The sequence below is a fragment of the Anolis sagrei genome, chromosome 7, assembly GCF_037176765.1.
Source record: "Anolis sagrei isolate rAnoSag1 chromosome 7, rAnoSag1.mat, whole genome shotgun sequence".
Taxonomy (NCBI): Eukaryota; Metazoa; Chordata; class Lepidosauria; order Squamata; family Dactyloidae; genus Anolis; species Anolis sagrei.
The window spans coordinates 17,436,927-17,462,510 of record NC_090027.1 but is presented as its reverse complement, the minus strand read 5'-3'; the positions used below and the strand labels follow the sequence as shown (position 1 = coordinate 17,462,510).

At 43.4% G+C, this 25,584-nt stretch overlaps 1 protein-coding gene across 1 annotated transcript in view; it reads right to left on the bottom strand.

The window, feature by feature from the left end:
• Positions 1-25,584, bottom strand: part of ROBO4 (roundabout guidance receptor 4) — a 129,587-nt gene that overhangs the window by 56,488 nt on the left and 47,515 nt on the right. The window contains 8 exon segments of the mRNA XM_067470698.1: positions 4,161-4,274; positions 6,326-6,673; positions 10,594-10,733; positions 14,441-14,483; positions 16,438-16,632; positions 18,489-18,660; positions 22,438-22,559; positions 25,355-25,580. Coding sequence (XP_067326799.1) covers positions 4,161-4,274; positions 6,326-6,673; positions 10,594-10,733; positions 14,441-14,483; positions 16,438-16,632; positions 18,489-18,660; positions 22,438-22,559; positions 25,355-25,580 — 1,360 coding nt within the window.

Genomic DNA, 25,584 nt, shown 5'->3' with positions numbered 1-25,584 from the left:
AAAAAAAGCCTCCAGATATGGATTGCTGTAAGTTTTTCAGGCTTTATGGCCATGTTCCAGAAGCATTCTCTCCTGACATTTCACCTGCATCTATAGCAAACATCCTCAGAGGTTGTGAGGTCTGTTGGAAACTAGGCAAGTAGAGTTTATATATCTGTGGAAAGTCCTGGGCGGGAGAAAGAACTCTTGTCTGTTGGAGGTAGGCATGAATGTTTCAATTGGCCATCTTGATTAGCATTTGATGGCCTAGCAGTTCTCAAGGTGTGGCTTCTTGCTGCCTGAGGGAATTCTTTCTTGATTAGTTGTCCCTGATTGTTTTTTGTCTGGAGCTCCCCTGTCTTTATTTACTGTTATGATTTTAGAGCTTTTTAATACGGGTAGCTAGATTTAGTTCCTTTTCATTTCTGTTGAAATTGTCCACATGCTTGTGGATTTCAATGGACCACTGTAACAACTACCATGTCAGACTACACAAAGAAGCTACTGAAGCTTATAATGACACTTCAATATCATGTACATCAGTATAATTGTTTTTAAAAGGACTGGAAACTAAACCTTATTGAGGGAACTGGACATGTTTATTATGCAGAGGAGAAGTCCGAGAGGTGATATTAGAATGGGTTGCTGTGAGTTTTCTGGGCTGTATGGCCATGGTCCAGAAGCATTCTCTCCTGGCATTTCACCCACATCTATGGCAAGCATCCTCAGAGGTTGAGGGGTCTGTTGGAAACTAGGCAAGTGGGGTTTGTATATATGTGGATATTAGAATGATCTTTAAGTACTGTTGGGAGTATGTGCAATCTCCTCACATTCCAAAGTTTATTGCACCTGATTTAAATATAGAATCATAGACTAGAATCATAGAATCAAAGAGTTGGAAGAGACCTCATGGGCCATCCAGTCCAACCCCCTGCCAAGACGCAGGAATATTGCATTCAAATCACCCCTGACAGATGGCCATCCGGCCTCTGTTTAAAAGTTTCCAAAGAAGGAGCCTCCACCACACTCCGGGGCAGAGAGTTCCACTGCTGAACGGCTCTCACAGTCAGATGTTCAGATGGAATCTCCTCTCTTGTAGTTTGAAGCCATTGTTCCACGTCCTAGTCTCCAAGGAAGCAGAAAATAAGCTTGCTCCCTCCTCCCTGTGGCTTCCTCTCACATATTTATAAATGGCTATCATATGCATGTAAGCTAATGAGTTGACCACCATCTGATATGTATCCTAAGTCACATAGGCTATCTGAGCACATGTTTGGAAGAGTATATAAAGGGGATGTATTCCTTTTGTCGTCGTCCCCCCCATTTTGCCTGTTTGCCAGTTTGTTGTTTTTGCTCTGTTTTGCTACCTTTTGAGATGTAATCTTTTGGAGGAGAGAGGTTTGCTTATCACCTTAAGACCTGACTCATTGCTCTGAATGTAACCAAGGATTTGTTACCTGTATGCATGCATGCTCTTTTCCTAGTAAGTAAATTCTTTGATCTTAAACTCTGTGTCTAAACTAGTTATTTGCATGCGTATTTCTTAAAAGGGAGAAAGTGGGTGGCTGTGTATTTGTTGGTCTCAACTTTCCATAAGCCCTGGGCATCTCTACCTACCTCTGGTCCTCAAGCTTCCTTGCTGTGTATTTAAGGTTATTGATAAGCCAGCATTGATCTGATATTGTAATGACTGTCAATGCCATGCAAATATATTTTTCCATCAAGTACCTAACACAGGCATGGGCAAACTTCAGCCCTCCATGTGATTGGATTCCAACTCCCACAATTCCTAACAGCCTCAGGCCCCTTTGCTTAAGTGGCTGAGCGCAAAAAGGAAAGGGTCTGAAGCTGTAAGGAATTGCGGGAGCTGGAGTCCGAACGTATCTCCTTCTACGTCCCGCGTAGGAATTTAAGATCTTCTGGAGAGGCCCTGCTCTTGGCCATGCCCTTGTCACAAACGAGACTGGCGGGGACAAGGGACAGGGCCTTCTCGGTGGTGGCCCCCTGCCTGTGGAAATTAGATCATCGTCATCCCTCCTCTCTTTTAGAAGGAAATTAAAAACATGGATATGGGACCAGGCCTTTGAATAATCTGGCAGACTGACAAGGACCATGGCGACAAGAGCATTGGAAACGAATTATGATAAGTTGAATGGACTTACTAATTACAGAACTCGGTGAAACGATGGCCACCAGGCTGGCTTCTTTTCTAGTAGATATTATTGTATTAACTTAATGTTTTAATTATTTATAATTACTGTTTGTTGTGTATTTTATTGTGTTTAATTGCAAGCATTGAATATGTGCCGGCTGGAAGCCACCCTGAGTCCCTCCTAGGGTGTTGAGAAGGGCGGGGTAGAATCATAGAATCATAGAATCGTAGAGTTGGAAGAGACCTCATGGGCCATCCAGTCCAACCCCCTGCCAAGAAGCAGGAAAATTGCATTCAAAGCACCCCGGACAGATGGCCATCCAGCCTCTTAAAAGCTTCCAAAGAAGGAGCCTCCACCACACTGAGTTCCACAGAGAGTTCCACTGCTGAACAGCTCTCACAGTCATGAAGTTCTTCCTCATGTTCAGATGGAATCTCCTTTCTTGTATTTTGAAGCCTTGTTCGGCATCCAAGTCTCCAGGGCAGCAGAAAACAAGCTTGCTCCCTCCTCCCTGTGAGTTCCTCTCATGTATTTATACATGGCTATCATGTCTCCTCTCAGCCTTCTCTTCTTCAGGCTAAACATGCCCATCTCCTTAAGCTGCTCCTCATAGGGCTTGTTCTCCAGACCCTTGATCATTTGAGTCGCCCTCCTCTGGACACATTCCAGCTTGTCAATATCTCTCTTCAATTGTGGTGCCCAGAATTGGACACAGTATTTCAGGTGTGGTCTAACCAAGGTGAAATAGAGGGGTAGCATGACTTCCCTGGATATAGACACTATACTCCTAAGAAGGGAGTAGGACCGGATTGACCTCGGGTCCATTCCATCTCTATGCTTCTATGATACGTATTTTTGACAATCTATATGGCCATATGTAGGGAGGGATCGGACGGTGCCCTTCTGCCTGGGAGGAGAGGGTTGGAAAGGATGGACCTTAGCAAGGTCAAGTCCATCTCTATGCTTCTATGATATGTATTTTTGACAATCTGTATGGCCATTTGTTGGGAGGGATCGGACGGTGTCCTTCTGCCTGGGAGGAGAGGGTTGGAACAGATGGACCTTGGGGTCAATTCCATCTCTATGCTTCTATTATATGTATTTTAGACAATCTATATGGCCATATGTTGGGAGGGATCGGACGGTGTCATTCCGTCTGGGAGGAGAGGGTTGGAAAGCTTGGACCTTGGGGTCAATTCCATCTCTATGCTTCTATGATATGTATTTTTGACCATCTGTATGGCCATCTGTTGGGAGGGATTGGATGGTGTCTATCCGCCTGGGAAGAGAGGCTTGGACCTTGGGGTCAATTCCGGGTAGAAATATCCGAAATAAATAAATAAATAAATAAATAAATAAATAAACACCTGGAGGGCTGAAATTTGCCCAGGCCTGACCTAAATAGTTTAAAATTTGAAGTTATAATAAGTTTATTTTCTGTTGCACTGGAGGATAGGGCATAAGAGCCAATAAGATTCAAATTACAAGCAAAGGAAATCCTGGCTAAAGATTGCAAGTTCAACCCTTCCCTCCCTAATCACACTCACAACAAAGATCATCCTCAAGTGAACAAATGCACGCAATGGCATCACCAATGAGGATCACAAAGGAGTGACACCGGGGCACACCAAAAGGAGCATCAATGCTGCGAAATGCCTCCTGCTCCCAGGAGGACAGTAAAGGGATGTGTGGTTATTACACTACATCCAAATGCCTGGGGAAAACCAAGTCCTTTCAGGATTGCTGAGCATCAAAAATGTTTAAATGGTGGTAGGACCCACAAAGCTTTAGAAATTAACTATTCTGGCAGCAAAATATGTGGTACTCAAGACTGCGCTCAAATCTTAACATGATGTTTTGATGCCCTCTAGTGTTAAATTAAGAAATGAAATGCCATTCGAAGTAGAGACAGCAAAGAAATATGGAATCTATCAATCTCAAGATTTTTAAGAAAATCACTCCTGCTGAACAGCATTCTGACATTATCATTGGGCCCTAAGCTTGTGAAGATGGAAGTCTTTCTCCTACCTTGGAGTCTTGGTTGCTTCCTTGAGCTGGGACTGCTGCCCTGGGTGCCATGTTGGTTCCAGTCTCTTGAGAAGCTGGGCAGTGGCATGGGAGTGCTATGCGCTTGCTGCAGCTCTGGAGAAAAGGGAAAAGGACATTCTCAAAGACTCATGAAAGTTAGAGTCATCTCTTTGCTTTGCATTTAAACTGAATTGAACATATTGGGGAGAGGCACAAAAGGACATATCCCAAACTAGGCGATGCACAAGTTGGTGAGGCAAAGGGTCTCTCAGGGCCCTTCCAGACAGGCACTATATCCCAGGATGGACAACAAGTTAAACATGAGCCAACAATGTGATGCAGTGGCAAAAATGCCAATGGGATTTTGGCCTGCATCAATAGGAGTCTAGTATATAGATCCAGGGAAGTTATGCTACCACTCTATTCTGCCTTGGTTAGACCACACCTGGAATATTGTGTCCAATTCTGGGCACCACAATTGAAGGGAGATGTGGACAAGCTGGAATGTGTCTAGAGGAGGGCGACTAAAATGATCAAGGGTCTGGAGAACAAGCCCTATGAGGAGCGGATTACGCTTCAGGCTAAACAAGAGCTGGGCATGTTTAGCCTGAAGAAGAGAAGGCTAAGAGGAGACATGATAGCCATGTATAAATACGTGAGAGGAAGTCACAGGGAGGAGGGAGTAAGCTTGTTTTCTGCTGCCCTGGAGACTAGGACACGGAACAATGGCTTCAAACTACAAGAAACCTTTTGTATCATTACCCCAATACTCCCATGCATATGGGATATATTGAGTATGGTGATCAGATCATGATATGAATAAACATAACAGTTTAAATAATGCACCAGTAAGGCCTTTTCGCGAACCACCATGAGAATTTCGGGGGGGGGGGCTGAAGCCCCCCGAGGCCCCCCTCCCCCCGGCTACATGCCTGCCTTGGGAGGGCGTTCCATAGCAGAGGGGCCACCATTAAGAAGGCCCTGTCTCTCGTTCCCACCAATCGTATCTGCAAAGGCAGTTCAATATACAGTAACATTATGCAGTAACTACTTTATTTATGAATTTAGCACCAAAATAGACAAGGGTTCTTTCTTTCTCCCACCCTGTATATTATTCTGAGTGGAAGGCAGACTGTGTTGGATAATACAAAACATTGGATGAGTGAAGATTGGATAAGCGAGACTCTACTGTATACTGAGTTATCATACCCATTCATTTGTCTTTTTAGCAGTCCATAGCATTAGTAGTTTATGGCATGGTAACTCACAACATAACAGAGAGAATGCATTATTTTTGTATGAGAAGCTGGAATGTAAACACAGAGACCCATAGAAGTGATTCATTCTAATGGACCTTTTGTGTGTATTTTCAACCTTTCTAGGAACTAGAGAGCATCTCCCCTAATTGGCTGCAGAGGCAGGAGGCCTGACTGGAATGCAAAGAGAGGAGCGTGGGGACCGTAGTTGCGAAGGAAGACCCTGCGGACAGCGGGTGATGGCGGGGTGCCCTTCTGAGCTGCCAGCCTTGTTTCCCAGCAACCCAGCCCCTGCCGTGTTTCGACGAGGCAGGCGCCTCACTCTGCATCACTCCCGGCAATTAGCAGCTTTGGCAAGCAAATTAGGTTTTCTATTAGATTCCACAAAAGTCATGGTATTCAATTTGTACCTGAACTTTGGAAGTAATTCAATTACGTCCTCCTGTGAATCCCTGCCTCCCTGATGCGATGGAAAGGGGGAGGCATGGTCACAAATTGGAGGGGAGGAGGGGAGGCATATGGAAACTGAGCTATGGTTGTTCCCTCTCTTCCCAACTCTGCTCAGCTTCCTGTTTCTGAATACATAGTTGAACCACATAATCCATTTGTTCCCAATCAAGGTAGGCCTCATCAATGTTATTCTTTCTGGCAAAGTTCTGACAGCTGCATGACAAACTTTATCAGGCAAGACTGTTCCTCTTCTTGCTGCCTACACACTTGGATTAGATCCAGCTACCAAATTTCTTATTGCTATGCAGCTATTACAGTTAGAGGAGCTCTCCTGGGGGGGGGGGAAAGGTTGCCAGCCTTTCCTGATGGTCTTCGGAGACCCCTCTGACACCCCCTTGTGACTCCCCTCCAAGGGTCTTGACTCCCAGGTTGAGAAACAGTGCTGTAGAGGCATCTTACCTTTCTTACTGTATTTATCCCAGGATCCCTGGATTATGAGATTTGGGGACAGGCGAGCTGTCATCTTCCAGGGTTCTTTTTGAGCTCTTCCTCTGGCATTGGTGTTATTCACCCCCAGGTTTGGGGCACAAAGTGCTGTGAGGCTGTGGTCAGCAGCTTGTGTTACTTCCATAGTATGCAGGCTGGAGCTGGAAAGGGGAGGTGGCAGCGAAGTGCCGTAGAAGGTCTTTGGGTCCTTTGCTGGAAGATCTACATACAGGGCTCCATACAAGCTGCTGTTCCTGCTGTCAGGCACCAAAGGGACTGTCTGGCTGTGAGAAGCTTGGCTCTGCCTGTCAAAGGATAATGCTGGCAGGGGAAAGGAAAGGTTGAGTGTGAAAAGGATGTTGAGGAGAAAGACAACATTTATTTCGGTTACTTCTACCCCGCCCTTCTCACCCCAGAGGGGGACTCAGGGCGGCTTACAAAGGCACAATTCGATGCCGGCATCAACTTAACAGTAGAATAAAAACAACATAGCAGCAATTAAACAATTAACAATCAGTTTCTGCACTGCAACAATAAAACCAATAAAACTAATAAAACCGATTTCACCTAATTAACGCTCAGCATTCGCCATCTCATAGTCCAAATTCCAATTCCACTTTGTCAGTCTGTCAATCCTAGTCATCCAATTGTCTTTATCTAGTTGTCAGATTGCCCGAAGGCCTGGTCCCACAACCACGTTTTTAATTTCCTCCTGAAGGAGAGGATGTATGTTGATGACCTAATTTCCCCCGGGAGTGAGTTCCATAGGTAAGGGGCCACCACTGAGAAGACCCTGCTCCTCGTCCCCACCAACCTCACTTGTGATAGCGGTGGGGTCGAGAGCAGGGCCTCCCCAGATGATCTCAAACTCCGAGGTTGGGGTGTAGAGGGAGATGCGTTCGGACAGATACGCTGGACCGGAACCGTATAGGGTTTTGTAGGTCAAAACCAGCACCTTGAATTGTGCTCGGAACTGAACCGGCAGCCAATGGAGCTGACACAACGGGGGGTGGTGTGCTCCCTGTATGACGCTCCGGTGAGCAATCTGGCTGCCGCTCGCTGGACCAGTTGAAGTTTCCGAACAGTCTTCAAGGGCAACCCCACGTAGAGTGTGTTGCAGTAATCTATTCAGGATGTAACAAGAGCATGGACCACTGTGGCCAGATCAGGCTTCCCAAGGTATGGGCACAACTGGTGCACAAGTTTTAATTGTGCAAAAGCTCTCCCGGCCACCACCGAGACCTGGGGTTCCAGTCTCAGCGATGAGTCCAGGATCACTCCCAAGCTGCGAACCTGCGTCTTCAGGGGGAGTGGAACCCCATCTAACACAGGCTGTAACCCTATGCCCTGCTCGGCCTTATGACTGACCAGTAGGACCTCTGTCTTGTCTAGATTCAATTTCAATTTATTAGCTCTCATCCAGTCCGACACAGCAGCCAGGCACCGGTTCAAGGTTTGGACATCCTCCTTGGTGACAGGTGAGAAGGAGTGACAGATTTGGACATCATCTGCGTAGAGATAACACCTCATTCCGAAACTCATTCCGAATGATCTCCCCCAGTGGCTTCATGTAAATGTTAAACAACATTGGGGACAGAATTGAACCCTGTGGGACTCCACACGACAACGTCTGTGGGGCCGAACAGGTGTCACCCAGTAACACCTTCTGGGACAGTCCCTCAAGAAAGGACTGGAGCCACTGCAAAGCAGTACCCCCAAGTCCCATATCTATGAGGCGTCCCAGAAGGATACCATGATCGACGGTATCGAAGGTCGCTGAGAGGTCCAGCAGAACTAATAGGGACACACTCCCCCTGTCCAGTTCCCGGCGAAGATCATCTACCAAGGCAACCAAGGCTGTTTCCGTTCCATGTCCCGGTCTAAAGCCAGATTGTGCCGGATCTAGATAATCAGTGTCTACCAGAAATCCCTGGAGTTGTGTTGCCACCACACGTTCCATGACTTTACCCAAGTAAGGGGGATTGGAAACTGGCCGATAGTTGTCTAATTGAGTGGGGTCCAGTGATGGTTTTTTCAACAGTGGTTTTATAATAGCTTGTTTTAAGCTCGCTGGAACCTTGCCCTCCTGTAAGGAGGCATTAACCACCACCTTCACCCACTCTGCCAAACCCCCTCTGTCTTTCCCCTCCAACCCTACCTTGAGATTCACCTCTCAAGGTTTAATTTATATGTGAGGCTCTATAAATGAAGTATTGCTGAGAAGCCCTGAATTGTTGCCAGGATTGTCATACCATTAGAACAGTGTTTCTCAACCTTCCTAATGCCACGACCCCTCAATACAGTTCCTCATGTTATGCTGACCCCCAACCATAACATTATTTTTGTTGCTACTCCATAACTGTAATTTTGCTACTGTTATGAATCGTAATGTAAACATTTGATATGCAGGATGTATCTTCATTCACTGGACCAAATTTGGCACAAATACCCGCTACATCCAAATTTGAATAGTGGTGGATTCGGGGGGGGGGGGGGTGCATTTTGTCATTTGGGAGTTCTAGATGCTGGGATTTAAATTTCACCTACAATCAAAGAGGATTCTGAACTCCACCAAGGATGGAGTTGAACCAAACTTGGGACACAGGACTCTCCTGATCAACATAAGGGTTTGGTAGGCATTGACCTTGAGTTTTGGAGTTGTAGTTCACCTACATCTAGAGATCACTGTGTACTCAAACAATGATGGATCTGGACCAAACTTGACACAGATACCCAATATGCCCAAATATGAACATTGGTGGAGTTTGGGGAAAATAGACATTGGCATTTGGGAGTTGTAGTGGCTGGGATTTATAGTTCACCTACAATCAAAAAGCATCCTGAACCCACCAATGACCGAATTGGGCGAAACTTCCCACAAAGAACCCCCATGACCAACAGAAAATATTGTGTTTTCTGATGGTCTTTGGCAACCCCTCTGACACCCTTTCATGACACTCCCAGGGGTCCCGACTCCCAGGTTGAGAAACACTGCATTAGAAAGTGTGAGATAACTGCCTCAAGTGACAAATTCTAAGAGGGAAACAGTATCAGCTGGGCAAACATACCTTCCAAGTCCTCCAGCCATTTCCTTCTATTGAAGGATAATTTTGTTCTGCACACCTTAAACCAGAGTCAGGTCATGGTGTCCATGTCTCTCGGATGAAGAATAAATTCAAGTATTTAGGTTAGTGGTTCTCAACTTGTGAGTCCCAAGGTGTTTTGGCATACAATTACCAGAAATTCCAGCCAATTTACCATCTGTTAGGATTTCTGGGACTTGAACGCCATAACATCTGGAGGTCCATGGGTTGAGAACCACTAATATAGGCCAAACCCTAAAGGAGCTGTCCAAAGTTCTGAACTATTTTGATGATAGGGTTGGCACTTGAAAAGCCTGTTTGAAGTTCAGACTAAAACTGAGCGTGGATTAGCTGCCAAATTGGCTTTGTAGGGCTCCACACTAATCTGCTGTCCTCAGAAGAGACACAGGAAGATCGTCTGGTTTGTTTCTGTACGTAGAATGGGATCTGATGCAGGAGCAACCCACTTTGTCCATTGCATCAGACAACAAAATGGCTGGACAGTGTTCCACACAGCTACCATGATTTTGGAGAGGCCATTTACCTTATACACTTGGATGTATTCACACTATAGTTTTATAGTTTTATAAATTTTATTGTTGTTATTGCTTTTATGGTTTTTACATGTATTATGATGTGATTTATTTGCTTTTAACCAATGTATATATTTATATATGACATCTAATTGTTGCCGATTTGTACACCACCCTGAGTCGCCTTCAGGCTAAAATGGGCAGGATAGAAGTGATGTAAATAAATAATAAATAATAGCATTATAGCAGTTTTATGGCATTTTCGCTGCAATCACTCCCTCTTGTGGAATTCTGGGATTTGTTTTTATTGTTATGCCTTCAAGTCAACTTCCGACTTATGGAGATCCCAAGGTGAACCTAATACTATCTGTATAATGTTTTAATTATTTTAGCTGTTTTAATGTATTTTAAGTGATTTTAAGTTTAATTTTTGTATGTAAAAATTTAATTTGCTTTTTAAAAATGTTTTGAGATGTTTTGTGTCTTAATCAAGAGAGAAATATGGGGTGTAAATAAATAAATATGATGATGATGACAATAATAGCCAGCATCACTACTACTCTAGTATTCCAAAGCTCAAGTCCAACAATCAGACCATGACACCACACTGCCTCTTGATACTTACTAGATTTGTGCAATTCCTGGCTGTCTTTGGGCTCTGTCCACAGAAGCTGGCTACTCATGCTGCTGCTGCTGCTGTAATTCTTAGAACCTGTTGTTGATTTCCAGGTGTTTGAAAGCCAGGGAGAATCACTGGAATCCACCCTATAGGCAAAGAAGAATAAATATGATTCTATAGGTAAAAATGTAGTGATGGCAATAGGGAGGAAATGTAGACTGGCCATGTTGTTCGAATGCCAGATCAACATTTCCCAAAGCAGAAGAATGGGAAATGTAATGTTGGTGGACAGGAGAAGAGATTTAAAGATGGGTTTAAAGCCAACCTTAAAAACTGTGGCATAGACACCGAGAACTGGGAAGCCCTAGCCTTTGAGCACTCTAATTGGAGGTCAGCTGTGACCAGCAGTGCTGCAGATTTTGAAGAGGCACAAATGGAGGGAGAAAGGGAGAAACATGCCAAGGGGAAAGCGCATCAACCCAACCCTGACCAGGACTGCCTTCCACCTGGAGACCGATGTCCTTACTACGGGAAAACATGTAGGTCTCCGCAGCTACCTATGGACCCACCTGCACCGCCACTTCACTGCACTCGGAGGACCATCATCCTCAGATTATGAGAGATTGCCTGAGTAAGTAAGTAAGTAAGTAAGTAGAAATGTGTCCAGATCCCTACTGAGCAGAATGGGCAAGAAGAACCCGCATGCAGAAGTTTGTAAAACAGATCATGATCTAAGGTAGAGGTGATGTAAGCTAGAGGTGGCCTTCCCCACAGCAAGCCTAAATGCCCCTGTTTTTCATTTGCAGTCTCTTCCAAAATAATTACAGGAGGTGACATCTCTTCATTGGTTGAGAAAAACAGAGGTATCTAGACAGCTTGTTGTGGGCAAAGGTATTTTGGCATATTTTCATATTTTGGGGAAACTTTCTGCATAGCTTGGGGGCATAAATGCCACTTTGAGTTTCAGTCCTAGGAGTAAGGCAGAATGACGACGACAACAAAAACACATATGCACAGAAAAGAGAAAATATGGCTTGCAACTACAGATCAAACCCATTGATATCCTAGGCCCTTAGAAACAGCCCGATATTCAGAGCTGAATCCCAGACACTTGGACTTTACGTGCATTCGTGCTGTGTTGGTCACTGAACATCAAGAAAACCAAAGTGCTCTTCTAGCAGTCACCAGCCAATCCCTCTCCAATGCCAAAAATACAGCTTAATGGTGTAACATTAGAAAATGTTTATCATTTCCGCTACTTTGGCAACCACCTCTCCACAAAAGTCAACATTGACACTGAAATACAACACTGCCTGAGCTCTGCGAGTGCAGCATTTTTCCAAATGAAGCAGAGAGTGTTTGAGGACTGGGTCATCCACAGGAATACCAATGTGCTTGTTTATAACTTTATTGTCCTCCCAACCCTGCTATATGCCTGCGAAACGTGGACCATCTACAGATGTCGCATGCAACTCCTAGAATGATTCCATCAGCGTTGCCTCCAAAAAATCCTGCAAATTACTTGGAAAGACCAGTGGACAAATGTTAGCATGCTGGAAGAAGCAAAGACCACCAGCATTGAAGTGATGGTCCTCCGCCATCAAATCTGCTGGACCGGCCACATTGCCCAGATGCCTGACCACCATCTCCCAAAGCAGTTGCTCTACTCCGAACTCAAGAATGGAAAAACAAATGTTGGTAGGCAGGAAAATAATAATAATAATAATAATAATAATAATAATAATAATACTTCATTTGTACCCCGCTACCATCTCCCCAAGGGACTCGGTGCAGCATACATGAGGCCGAGCCCGAACACACAATACAAGCAATTAAAATAAAAACATAAACATATAACATTATCAATAAGACAACATACAATTAAAACTATGGGAAGGCCAAATGTAAAATTAAAACTGGAAATAGTGCTGAACATGGACGAACAGGTGATAGTGGCATTTGTGGAGAGACATATGAGCAGACCTAAAAAATGTAAAGTGCTTTAGAGGGACAAAGTGCTATGGGATCAGTAATCCGGGAAGGAAAAGAGATTGAAAGATGGGCTCAAAGGCAACTTTAAAAACTCTGGCATAAACACAGAGAACTGGGAAGCCCTCGCCCTTGAGTGCTCTAGATGGAGGTGAGCTGTGACCAGCAGTGCTTTAGAATTTGAAGAGGCACGAATGAAGGGCGAAAGAGAGAAACATGCCAAGAGGAAGGTGTATCAAGCCAACCCCGACCGAGACTGTCTTCCACCTGGAAACCAATGCCCTCACTGCGGGAGAACATGCAGATCAAGAATAGGGTTCCACAGTCAGGGAGGGATAGCCAATAGTCCAGAGGACAGGAGCAGAATTCAAAACGATCTTGACAGACTAGAGAGATGGGCCAAAACTAACAAAATGAAGTTCAACAGTGACAAATGCAAGATACTCCACTTTGGCAGAAAAAATGAAATGCAAAGATACAGAATGGGGGACGCCTGGCTCGAGAGCAGTACGTGTGAAAAAGATCTTGGAGTCCTCGTGGACAACAAGTTAAACATGAGCCAACAATGTGATGTGGCGGAAAAAAAAGCCAATGGGATTTTGGCCTGCATCAATAGGAGCATAGTGTCTAGATCTAAGGAAGTAATGCTACCCCTCTATTCTGCTTTAGTTAGACCACATCTGGAATATTGTGTCCAATTCTGGGCACCACAGTTCAAGAGAGATATTGACAAGCTGGAATGTGTCCAGAGGAGGGCGACTAAAATGATCAAGGGTCTGGAGAACAAGCCCTATGAGGAGCGGCTTGGGGAACTGGGCATGTTTAGCCTGAAGAAGAGAAGGCTGAGAGGAGATATGATAGCCATGTATAAATATGTGAGAGGAAGCCACAGGGAGGAGGGAGCAAGCTTGTTTTCTGCTTCCTTGGAGACTAGGACGCGGAACAATGGCTTCAAACTACAAGAGAGGAGATTCCATCTGAACATTAGGAAGAACTTCCTGACTGTGAGAGCCGTTCAGCAGTGGAACTCTCTGCCCCGGAGTGTGGTGGAGGCTCCTTCTTTGGAAGCTTTTAAACAGAGGCTGGATGGCCATCTGTCAGGGGTGATTTGAATGCAATATTCCTGCTTCTTGGCAGGGGGTTGGACTGGATGGCCCATGAGGTCTCTTCCAACTCTTTGATTCTATGATTCTATGATTCTATACCTACGGACCCATTGATCTTGGAAGACAATCCTACTCGAACAACAAGTAAGTACAGTAAGTAATCTGTACTTACTTGCCTAAGTAAGTAAGTACAGTACATGTAATCTGACCAAATCATACCCCCAAATTCATGTCAAAATTTTGTAGACAGAGTGTGGGAAGTTTTTGGTGTCAAGGACTTCAAATCGGAATCTAGGAGCTGCATTAGGTCCATAAACTGCAGTGCATCTAGGCCCCAGGACGTAACGCTATTAAATCCAGCATTTAAACTTCTTTTAGAGTGAGAAATGGACTGTGAGATCAGGGAATGGCCTCTAACAGCTCTGTTACAAGCTTGAACATTCATGTCCAGAATATGTCTTCATTTACACACACAGGATTACTGAGCTGCAGAATTTTACAGCCTGGTGCTGCAGTGCGTATCCCCTCCTATTTTGCATTGGAAAGCAATAAAAATAGCACCTATTTTGAAATCGGTGGAAACATATGGAGTATTTTGATGATTTTATACTAGTATCACATTCCAAAAGTATGACAGAAGGGAAAGAAATCAAAGCACTACTTTTTCCTCGAAATGGTGATGGATTGCCCTCCAAACACCTATCCAGAGGTAAGTGAAATAGGCACCTGCCCTAAGGGCCTAGGAAGCAACAACATACCTGTGTTTGATGATGGTGTCATCACTTGCATTCCTATACAATCCTGGAAAGAGTGAAATGAATATTTACTTTTTAATTGCTCGTTAACATTTATTTAGCACATACTAGTACTATGACGAAACCAGCAGCAAAACTGAAAAATATGCAGCAATGTCTTTATTTTGCTTCTCCCATAGCTACACTTCTGTCACACACTTCACTTCATTTGGTGGGGAAACTGGAAAAGACCACAGGGGAAGACCTGACAATCTACATAGGACTGGAAAGGATGTACACTATTAGGTAGCCTGGACTTAAAAGAACATAGTAGTTACATGTTGTTGCAAGATATTATTCCCTTGTGTCTCATAGCAGCCAATAAGGTATCTTCATAAGAGAAAATAATCATTATATATGGATCCTATTAAATTTTAAAGGGAACAAGCTGCTTGTATGGAGTGACTATCATGGGAAACCCAACCAGGATAGGGTATGTTTCTCTACTGTCAACAGAACTGGAAGAGCCTACAAGGGCCATCCGGTCCAACCCCATTTGGCCATTCAGGAACACACACTCAAAGCATCCCTAACAGATAGCTAATAATAATAATAATAATAATAATAATAATAATAATAATAAGGTAAAGGTAGTCCCTTGACATGAAGTCCAGTCATGTCTGACTCTGGGGTGTGCTGCTCATCTCCATTTCTAAGCCGAAGAGCCAGCGTTGTCCGTAGACACCTCCAAGGTCATGTGGCTGGCATGACTGCATGGAGCGCCGTTACCTTCCCGCCGGAGCAGTACCTATTGATCTACTCACATTTGCATATTTTTGAACTGCTAGGTTGGCAGAAGCTAGGGCTGACAGCGGAAGCTCACGCTGCTCCCCGGAATCGAACCTGCGACCTTTCAATCAGCAAGCTGAGCAGCTCAGTGCTTTAACCCACTGCGCCACCGGGGCACCTAATAATAATAATAAGCTGACACAATTTGAGGATTTAAAGATCGAACTACAAAGACACTGGCACAAGCCAGTCAAGGTGGTCCCAGTAGTGATCAGCACACTGGGTGCAGTGCCTAAAGACCTTGGCCTGCACTTAAACACAATCGGCACTGACAAGATTACCATGTATGATAAAATGTAGGAAAAAGTGCAATGGATAAGAGGCCACAGTTCTTGCTGGTGATCTATATTGTCAAATAAAGAAGCACGTATTATTCATTAATACATCACACAGTCCTAGACACTTGGGAATCTGCACGCATTATTCGCCAATACATCACACAGTCTTGGGAAGTGTCCGACATGTGATCCAACACAACAACCAGCAGAGTGATCTTTTCTACTGTGGACTCATCTTGTTGTGTTTCAAATAATAATAATAATAATAATAATAATAATAATAACAACAACAACAACAACAACAACACTTTATTTGTATTCTGCTGTATCTTCCCGAGAGGAGTCAGAACAGATTACAACATACACAGATAGGCAAACATTCAATGCCTTTAATACAGTGGAATAACAATGACACACAAATACACAAAACAAAGGTAAAGACTTCCTCTTTCATCTCTGGTTTCTGAAGGCAATGCTCAACTTTGGCCATGGGGAGGTGCTATTGTTCCATTTCCAAGTCAAGGAGACTGTTGCCCACAGACACCTCCTAGTCATGTTGCCAGCATGGCTGCATGGGTGCCTTTATTACCTTCCTGCCAAAAGTGGTACCCATTGATCTACTCACCTTTGCATATTTACAAACTACTAGGTTGGCAGGAGCTAGGGCTAACAGTGGGAGCTCACCCCAACCCACGGCTTTGAACTGCCAACCTTTAGGTCAGCCGTTTCAACAGTACAACAGTTTAACCCATTTCACCACTCTGCTTAAAATGCTCCCAAGAGGGACCACCCCATTTTTCAGAGACCATGTGTTGCTCTGCCCATTGATCATTTGTGCAACCAAGTGTAAGGTCACACCATTGAATGTCACCCTTTTTATACCCCTTTTCTCACCTTCGCCAAGGGCATACTGCCGCCCTGCGCTGTATTGCCTGGCTTCCTGTTGGCAAACGTAAACAGCCAGCACCATCAGCATGATCCAGAGGGCCGAGCCCATGCTGGCAATGAAGACAGGCTGGCGCACCACTTCCAAGATGTAATTGCTGGCCAAGGAGTCTGAGGTCTTTGCCATCTTCCCCACTGAAGACTCTGGATAGGAACAAGACGGCATGGCCATGAAAGCCTCATCACAACAAAGCACTCTGAATATACTCAGGAACATTTCCCATTCAGCAGGAGGAAGGAGCTTGGCTCAGAGGTAAAACACTATGCAAAACCCAACATCATTTCAGCATAGCTTTAAAATCCACTAGTGGATTTGCAACCCCTATACCAGTGGTTCTCAACCTGTGTTTCCCCAGGTGGCCTACAACTCCCAGAAATCCCAGCCAGTTTAACAGCTGTAAGGATTTCTGGGAGTTGAAGGCCAAAACATCTGGGGACCCACAGGTTGAGAACCACAGTCCTACACTGAACACAAATGGAATACGGAATATGTGGATCAGTGGTCAATGAACCTGGCTGACAATCCAAGGTGCCGAGACAATGCACAGAAGTCATGCATATTCTCCTGCTACTCTGTCTTCTTTAATGTCTTGTGCATGCTCTTCTTACAGCACCATCAGATAGATATGACTATTACACATTGGATAAAAAGTCCATTCTGCATGTGTAGCACATCTTAAGGTAAAGGTAAAGGTTTTCCACTGACATTAAGTCCAGTCATGTCCGACTCTGGGGTGTGGTGCTCATCTCCATTTCTAAGCCAAAGAGCCAACGTTGTCCGTAGACACCTCCAAGGTCATGGAGGCTGGCATGACTGCATGGAACGCCGTTACCTTCCCACCAGAGCGGTACCTATTGATCTACTAACATTTGCATGTTTTCGAACTGCTAGGTTGGCAGAAGCTGGGGCTGGCAGCGGAAGTTTACGCCGCTTCCTGGATGAGAACCTGTGACCTTTCAGTCAACAAGTTTAGCAGCTCAGTGGTTTAACCCACTGTGCCACCGGGGGCTCCTGTAGCACATCTTACAGCTGTGTAAATCACAAAGAGGACGGCTTGTATTGTGTGCACACATGAGGACCTTGGTTTGATCCATGAGCCATTTTGCATCCCATGCTGGAAGTAAAGTAGGATATACAGCAGGCATTTGGTGTCCATGGGAGTCTCGTTCTAGGACTCCTTACAGAAAATTCTGGAATCCCTATTATTTAAAATAATAATAATAATAATAATAATAATAATAATAATCCTTCCAATTGTTCTCTCTTCTGTTGGTGAGCTCTTCAGAGGTGGAGAATGATGACCTAGTGCCTTTCCACCACCTCCATTTTGAATCTGTGATGGGTTGAACTCATAGTTATGGAAGGCTTACTATACCTTTAATGAATGAATTAATAGAAAGAACATTACATTGAAAAAATATAGGGAAAACGAATGGTTGGAAAAAATCAGAGAAATAAGGGAAATGGATGAACTTTTTTTTGAAAAAAAATACCGGGAACCCGACAAAGAGGATGGATTGGGCCCTCTTTAGTGACTATGATAAAGAAAGAAGAGAATAAGAGGAAATGGTTTTGGGTTTTTTTTAAAAAAAAAAATTGGATAACTAATGAGACTAAGAACCTGAAGATGAGATGAAAGTCATTTTTTTAAATATATATAGCTATCACTTTTTTGTGTGTGGTTTTTTTTTCTTTTTTTCTTTTTTTCTCTCTTGTTTTTTCATTTTCCCCCCCGGATATATAGATTTTTGAACTGTTGGTTGGGAGTGGGTGTTAATCTATTTTTCCTACTTTTCTATCTTCTTTCAAATATTTCCCCTCTTTCTAGGTAATTCTATAAAATTTTAATAAAAATTATTTTTTAAAAATGTAGGGAAAAGTGCAATGGATAAGAGGCCACTGTTTCTTGCTTGTGATCCGTATTGTCAAATAAAAAAGCTGTGAAGGAATTTAGTGTATCTGAAACCTAAGAGATCAATTACAAAATACCACCTCTGACCTGCCGCACTGCATACTGGATTACTAGCCATGCCAATTCCTGCTCCGTTGACTGCTGCTACCTGGACACAGTATTTCAGTCTGTTAATCAGTCCTGTTGCTTCCAGGCTATGCGTTCCTGCATCGACTGTCTTATTGAATCCATGATGAGTTTCATTGCCCAAGACCCAGACCTGTAAACAAGGAGCAATACAAAATCACTAGATTTTAAGCACTCAGAGCAGTGCAAAACAACATTTCAACAAAACGATAGTACACAAGAAAGAAAACCAATATTATTTTTGAGGGCATGCAGCTAAAAATGTTGTAGCACATAGTAACAAAGCCAGTAATGGCTGGAAGCTCCCATAATAATGGGATGGTCAGTCCAGTATCAGTTTAACTCAAGGAACTCTCCAAGGTGCTGAACTTATCTGGGGGATGTGAGCTCAACTTGCTCCCCTAAAAGTCTGTCTAAAACTCAGAATCAATTCACTGTTTCGCTGACAACAGCCAGCACTGTACAAAGCAGCACTAGAACTTTAATAAATTCAGTCAATCCACCAGTTTCATATGTATAATATAGAGAAAACAAAACAGAACAGAAATGCTAGCACAGCAGTACCCTGAAGGACATTCACTGGCTATCAGTTGAAGTGCTGCAACTTCAGTTTGCTACATTTCCCCATCAAACCTCATTTCTCATCTTCCCTTGATTTTGTACTGTTAATATTTTCCTTGAGATGCTTTCAGTTCTTTATCACCTCCTAGGTTGTTTCAGAAAAACATCTATTTCTGCTTCATTGACTATTCTAAAGCCTTTGACGGTGTGGATCATAACAAATTGTGGCAAGCTCTTGGTGGGATGGGAATCCCAAGCCACCTTGTCTCTCTCCTGAGGAATCTGTACAAGGACCAAGTAGCAACAGTCAGAACTGACCACGGAACAACAGACTGGTTCAAGATTGGGAAAGGCGTACGGCAAGGCTGCATCCTCTCACCCAATCTTTTTAACTTGTATGCAGAATACATCATGCGATGTGCGGGGCTTGATGAATGCAAAGCTGGGGTGAAAATTGCTGGAAGAAACATTAACAACCTCAGATATGCAGATGACACCACTTTGATGGTCGAAAGCGAGGAGGAGCTTAGGAGCCTTCTAATCAAGGTGAAAGAAGAAAGCGCAAAAGCTGGGTTGCAGCTAAACATAAAAAAAACCAAGATTATGGCAACAAGAATGATTGACAACTGGAAAATAGAGGGAGAAAATGTGGAGGCCGTGACAGACTTTGCATTTCTAGGTGCAAAGATGAGTGCAGATGCAGACTGTGGCCAGGAAATCAGAAGACGCTTCCTTCTTGGGAGGAGAGCAATGTCCAGTCTCGATAAAATAGTAAAGAGTAGAGACATCAGACTGGCAACCAAGATCCATTGCCTAGTCAAAGCCATGGTATTCCCTGTAGTCACCTACGGATGTGAGAGCTGGACCTTAGGGAAGGCTGAGCGAAGGAAGATCGATGCTTTTGAACTGTGGTGTTGGAGGAAAGTCCTGAGAGTGCCTTGGACTGCAAGAAGATCCAACCAGTCCATCCTCCAGGAAATAAAGCCCGACTGCTCATTGGAGGGAAGGAGACTAGAGACAAAGTTGAAGTCCTTGGGCCACATCATGAGGAGACAGCAAAGCCTAGAGAAGACAATTATGCTGGGGAAAGTGGAAGGTAAAAGGAAGAGGGGCCGACCAAGGGCAAGATGGATGGATGGCATCCTTGAAGTGACTGGACTGATCTTGAAGGAGCTGGGGGTGGTGACGGCCAACAGGGAGCTCTGGCGTGGGCTGGTCCATGAGGTCACGAAGAGTCGGAGACGACTGAACGAATGAACAACAAAGGTGAGTGCCAGAATTCCCCAAATGTTGGAAGTGAAGCAGTGCCAGCCCTAGATAGTACTTGGATTTATTTATTTATCGTGTCAGAAGCAAATTGAGAGTACAGTTGTAATGTATTTAAAAACACAAAGTTATAAACTTGGCATTATATTAAATGTGCTTTGACCAGAAGCTGGCCACTTGGAGTGCCTTTGGTATCACTGTGAGAAAGTCCTCCATTGTATGTGTGGCAGGGCTCAGGTTGCATTGTATGAGGGTTGAATGAAAAATAATGCCTCCACATTTGCAACTCCTCAACAGATGGCAGTACCGTTATGCGGCAGGTACTGGCTTGTTCAGTAGACTCTCCTCTACAGTTCCATTTCACAGGAAGCCTTAGCATTGAACGGTTATGTTGTTAAAGTGTAAAGTACGGAACCCTGCACAGACGGTTGGTCAATGTGACTTAAGTCATTGAATTCTTGACAGCAGAAGGTGTCACCTCAAAGGAGATCAGAGAATGCAAGATGTTTATGATGATTGTGTTGATGTGAGTACTGTGTGTCATTGGGTGAGAAAGTTTAAAGATGTTGAGGTGGGAATATCTGACTTGCTTGGCCAACAGTTGGACGTCCTGTGACAGCAACCACTGTGCTTCACAAGCAAAAGTTTGACAGATTGATTCAGGACGATCTAAAGTCAGAGAGAAATTTCAAGCATAATCGGCATTTCACAAGAATGTGTGGGTCACATTATTGCTTTGCTTGGCTATCAGAAGATCTGTGCATGATGGGTACCCAAGATGCTGACGCCCGAAATGAAAGCACACAGATTTGAAACTTCAGAGACTGGATCTCACCACCATACGACATCCTCCATATAGTCAAGATTTAGCGCCATCTGACTTCCATCTGTTCCTGATAATTAAAGAAGATCTGTGGGGACATCATTATGCTTCTGATGAAGGTGTTGAGAGAACTGTGAGATGATGGTTGCAGAAACAGGGTGTCAACTTCTTCTATGACGGCTTCAGAAAACTTTTTCATCATTAGCAAAAATGTATCCAATTGTCTGGTGATTATGTGGAAAAGTGAATAGTAGTAGTTAAAGAGCACATTTTAAGGATTATTTCTGCGTTTGATTTATTAAAATATTACCATCCAAACCCAAGTAACGAAGGTGGAGGCATTACTTTTCATTCAACCCTCGTAGTCTGTGGTTTGTTCTTCTATGTACTTGCATGTTGTGGACTCCGCTTTGTGGCCCCATTTCTTAAGGCTAGCTCTGCATGCCATGGTGCCAGAGTGCAGCCTGTTCAGCACGTTCCAGGTTGCCCAGTCTTCTGTGTGCCCAGGAGGCAGTCTCTCATCTGGTATCAATCACTGAGGTTCCAGGTTTTTGCCTGCCACTTTTGGACTCTTGCTTGCTAACGTATTCCTGCGAGTATCACTGTAGATCTTAGGAAGCCATTTCTTGATTTAAAACGTTAGTATGCTGGCTGATATCCAAACAGAGATGGGCTGGAGATGTCACTGCCTTGGTCCTTTCTCTACAGGCTGCTACTTCTCGACAGAAGTCAGGTGGTGCAATATAGGCTAAACAGTATAATTTCTCCAATAGTGTAGGGATAGACATCCTGTGATAATGCAGCATATCTCATTAAGAGCCACATCTACTGTTTTAACGTGGTGAGATGTATTCCACACTGGGCATGTGTATTCAGCAGCAGAGTAGTAAAGTGCAAGGGCAGATGTCTTCACTGTATCTGGTTGTGATCCCCAGGTTGTGCCAGTCAGCATTCATATGATGTTATTTCTAGCACCCACTTTTTGCTTGATATTCAAGCAGTGCTTCTTATAAGTCAGAGCATGGTCAAGAGTAACTCCTAAGTAACATCTAAGTAAGTACTTAGATGGGAGACTGATAACAAATACTGTGTGCTGTAGGCTATATTTCAAAGGAAGGAAATGACAAAAGTGTTTCTTACCTTTAAAAACACACCTATGAAATCCATGGGGGTCATCATAAGTTAACAAGTGACTTGAATGTACATATACAGAGAGAGAGAGCGGTTCCCAACTTATGTTTTGTGCTCATTTCTCTTTACCTGGTAGGCTTTAATGATGCCATTGTGTGTTTCATGCGGAGGAGGTGCCCAGTGGATTATCACCGTCCCATTGCCATCTTGAAATGTAGTTATGCTGATGCTTTGAGGAGCACCACTTGGCACTAAAAAGAAAGGAAGCATTCATTTAAAACTTTCCATATGGGGGGGGGGGGGGAAAAGCGCCAATTGCTGCGTAATTGCTGGAGTTACAGCAGACCCCAATCAATCAATCACTTATCTTATATTCTAGCTTTTCTCCAAGAATTTGGTCCAATGCAGCTTATAGGATGACAACAATGCATGCAAAGGCACATATTACTAAAAATATACAAAATAGTAAATTTATTCCTGCACTGCATCTGAACCCTAAGGCTGCCCATATATCAAATAACAGGACCAGATTTTTAAATGCTTGTATGTTATTGTTATTGTTTATTGTTTATTTTTGTTGATATTTATTTTACTGTTTTGTACTGATTTTTTTGTTATTGCCTTTGTTTTATTGATGTACTGCAGGCTTGGCCTCATGTAAGCCGCACCGAGTCCCTTGAGGAGATGGTAGCGGGGTACAAATAAAGATTATTATTATTATTATTATTATTATTATTATTATTTGGTTCTTGTGGGTTTTTTCGGGCTATAGGGCCATGTTCTAGAGGCATTTCTCCTGACGTTTCGCCTGCATCTATGGCAAGCATCCTCAGAGGTAGTGAGGTCTGTTGGAATTAGGACAGTGGGTTTATGTATCTGTGGAATGGCTGGGGTGGGGCAAAGAGCTCTTCTCTGCTGCAGTTAGGTGTGAATGTTTCAGCTGATCACCTTCATTAGCATTTGAAGGCCTGCCTGAGCCTGGGAAAATCTCTTGCTGGGAGGTGTTAATCTGTGCCTGGTTGTTTATTATTATTTGATTGCTATCCAAAACCCTTGGAAAGGCCTGAAGCTACAGCCAACTTCAGAAGATTTAAAAAAAAATAGATTTTAAAAGAAAATAGATTTAAAATGGTTCAAATAAGCAGAAGTGATCTTCGTTGCTAAGCGCATACATGGCTTTTAGATTCATTATGCTAAATAATAATAATAATAATAATAATAATAATAATAATAATAATACACTTTATTTATATTCCTCACTTCTACCCTAGGCAACTCAGAGCAAATTATAGCATTTACATAGACAGGCAAACATTCAATGAATTTACAATCACATGTGACACACGAACACAAACAAAAGCAAGGCTTCTCTTTTCATTTCCGGTTTTTGGAGGTGATGTTCATCTCTAAGTCTGGAAGGTGCTTTTTTCCATTTTCAAGCCAAGGAGCCTGCGTTGTCATGTAGCTGGCAAGATTGTTTGGAGCGTCTCTTTCCTTTTTCCTGCCAAAGCGGTACCTATTTATCTATTCACGTTTCCATGTTTTTGAACTGCTAGGTTGGCAGGAACCAGGGCTGACAGATGGGAGCTCACCCCATCTCATAGATTCGAACTGCCAACCTTCAGGTCAGTAGTTCAGCAGCACAAGGGTTTAACTCAAGGGTCCTCAAACTTTTTTAACATAGGGCCAGTCACAGTCCCTCAAACTGTTGGAGGGCCAGATTATAATTTGAAAAAAAAAAACATGAATGAATTCCTATGCACACTGCACATATCTTATTTGTAGTTCAAAAAACACTTTAAAACAATACAATAATTAAAATTAAGAACAATTTTGACAAATATAAACTTATTAATATTTCAATGGGGAGTGTGGGCCTGCTTTTGGCCGATGAGATAGGATTGTTGTTGTTGTGTGCTTTCAAGTCGTTTCAGACTTAAGTTGACCCTGAGCGAGGGCCGGGTAAATGACCTTGGAGGGCCAATTCTCTCATTGGTGGGGTTCAAAATGCTCTTTGTAGGTGAACTATAAATCCCTGCAACTACAACTCCCAAATGTCAAGGTCTATTTTCCCCAAACTCCACCAGTGTTCACATTTGGACATATAGAATATCAGTGCCAAGTTTGGTCCAGATCCATCATTGTTTGAGTCCACAGTGTTCTTGGGATGTAGGTGAACTACAACTCCAAAACTCAAGGTCAATGCACACCAAATCCTTCTAGTACTTTCTGTTGGTTATGGGACTCCTGTGTGCCAAGTTTGGTTCAATACAATCATTGGTGGGGTTCAGAATGCTCTTTAATTGTAGCTAAATGTCAGGTTTTACAATGTATTGTAATGTAATATAGCTGAGTCATGCACTGCTAATAGGCTTCTATTGGAAATGCTGAGTCATGTATTAACTGTATATAGAACTTCATTTGGGGAATGTGTTCTGGCCTAGTCCAGGTGATTGTGAATGATGTAATCCTGGGTCTGAGTTAAGTTAATGAGTTGGGAACCAATCAGAGATTGCTATGTGTAATTGTATAGAATTGTATATAAGGAAGTCATGTACAGTGTATATTTCCCCTCTCCTTGTGCTGTGATGTTGTTCGTCGAAGGCTCTATGTAATTAAAAGAACCTGTCTGCTAAGACAAGATATAACTGTATGCTGTGGTAAGTTTGTAATGTCCTCTATACTGGGGGAAAGACAATTGTAAAACTGACAATGGCCGGGCATGTGCTCAAGTGTCTGTAAAAGATTCCAGAGTGACTGCAGGCTGTGGGAGCATTTGACTGAAAATACTATGCAGGAAGAAGCTACTGGAAAGTGCTGAAGTTGTGCAACTGATCTGCTGCTGAATTGTGAAGTGAATCTCAACACTAAACTATAAATCCCAGCAACTACAACTCCCAAATGACAAGATCAATCCTCTCCCAACCTCACCAGTATTCAAATTTGGGCGTATTGGGTATTTGTGCTAAATTTAGTCCAGTGGATACATAAGATATTTACATTACAATTCATAACAGTAGCAAAATTACAGTTTGCGTTTGCATACCTTCTTCTGGGATCCAGAGGTGTCTCATATTGCTGTCCAAGCCACGGCCTTTCTCTGAATATGGTCGCACCTTGAATTCATAGGTATAGCCTCTCTCAAGTCCTGCAATAATAGTACGGTGGTCTCTTGGCACATTCCATTCATCCCAGTCTGTGACCACAGGCAGCAGAGAGCGGTAGAAGACCACAAAACTTTCTACATTCTTGGTCTGGCTAGTAGGGATGAGCTTC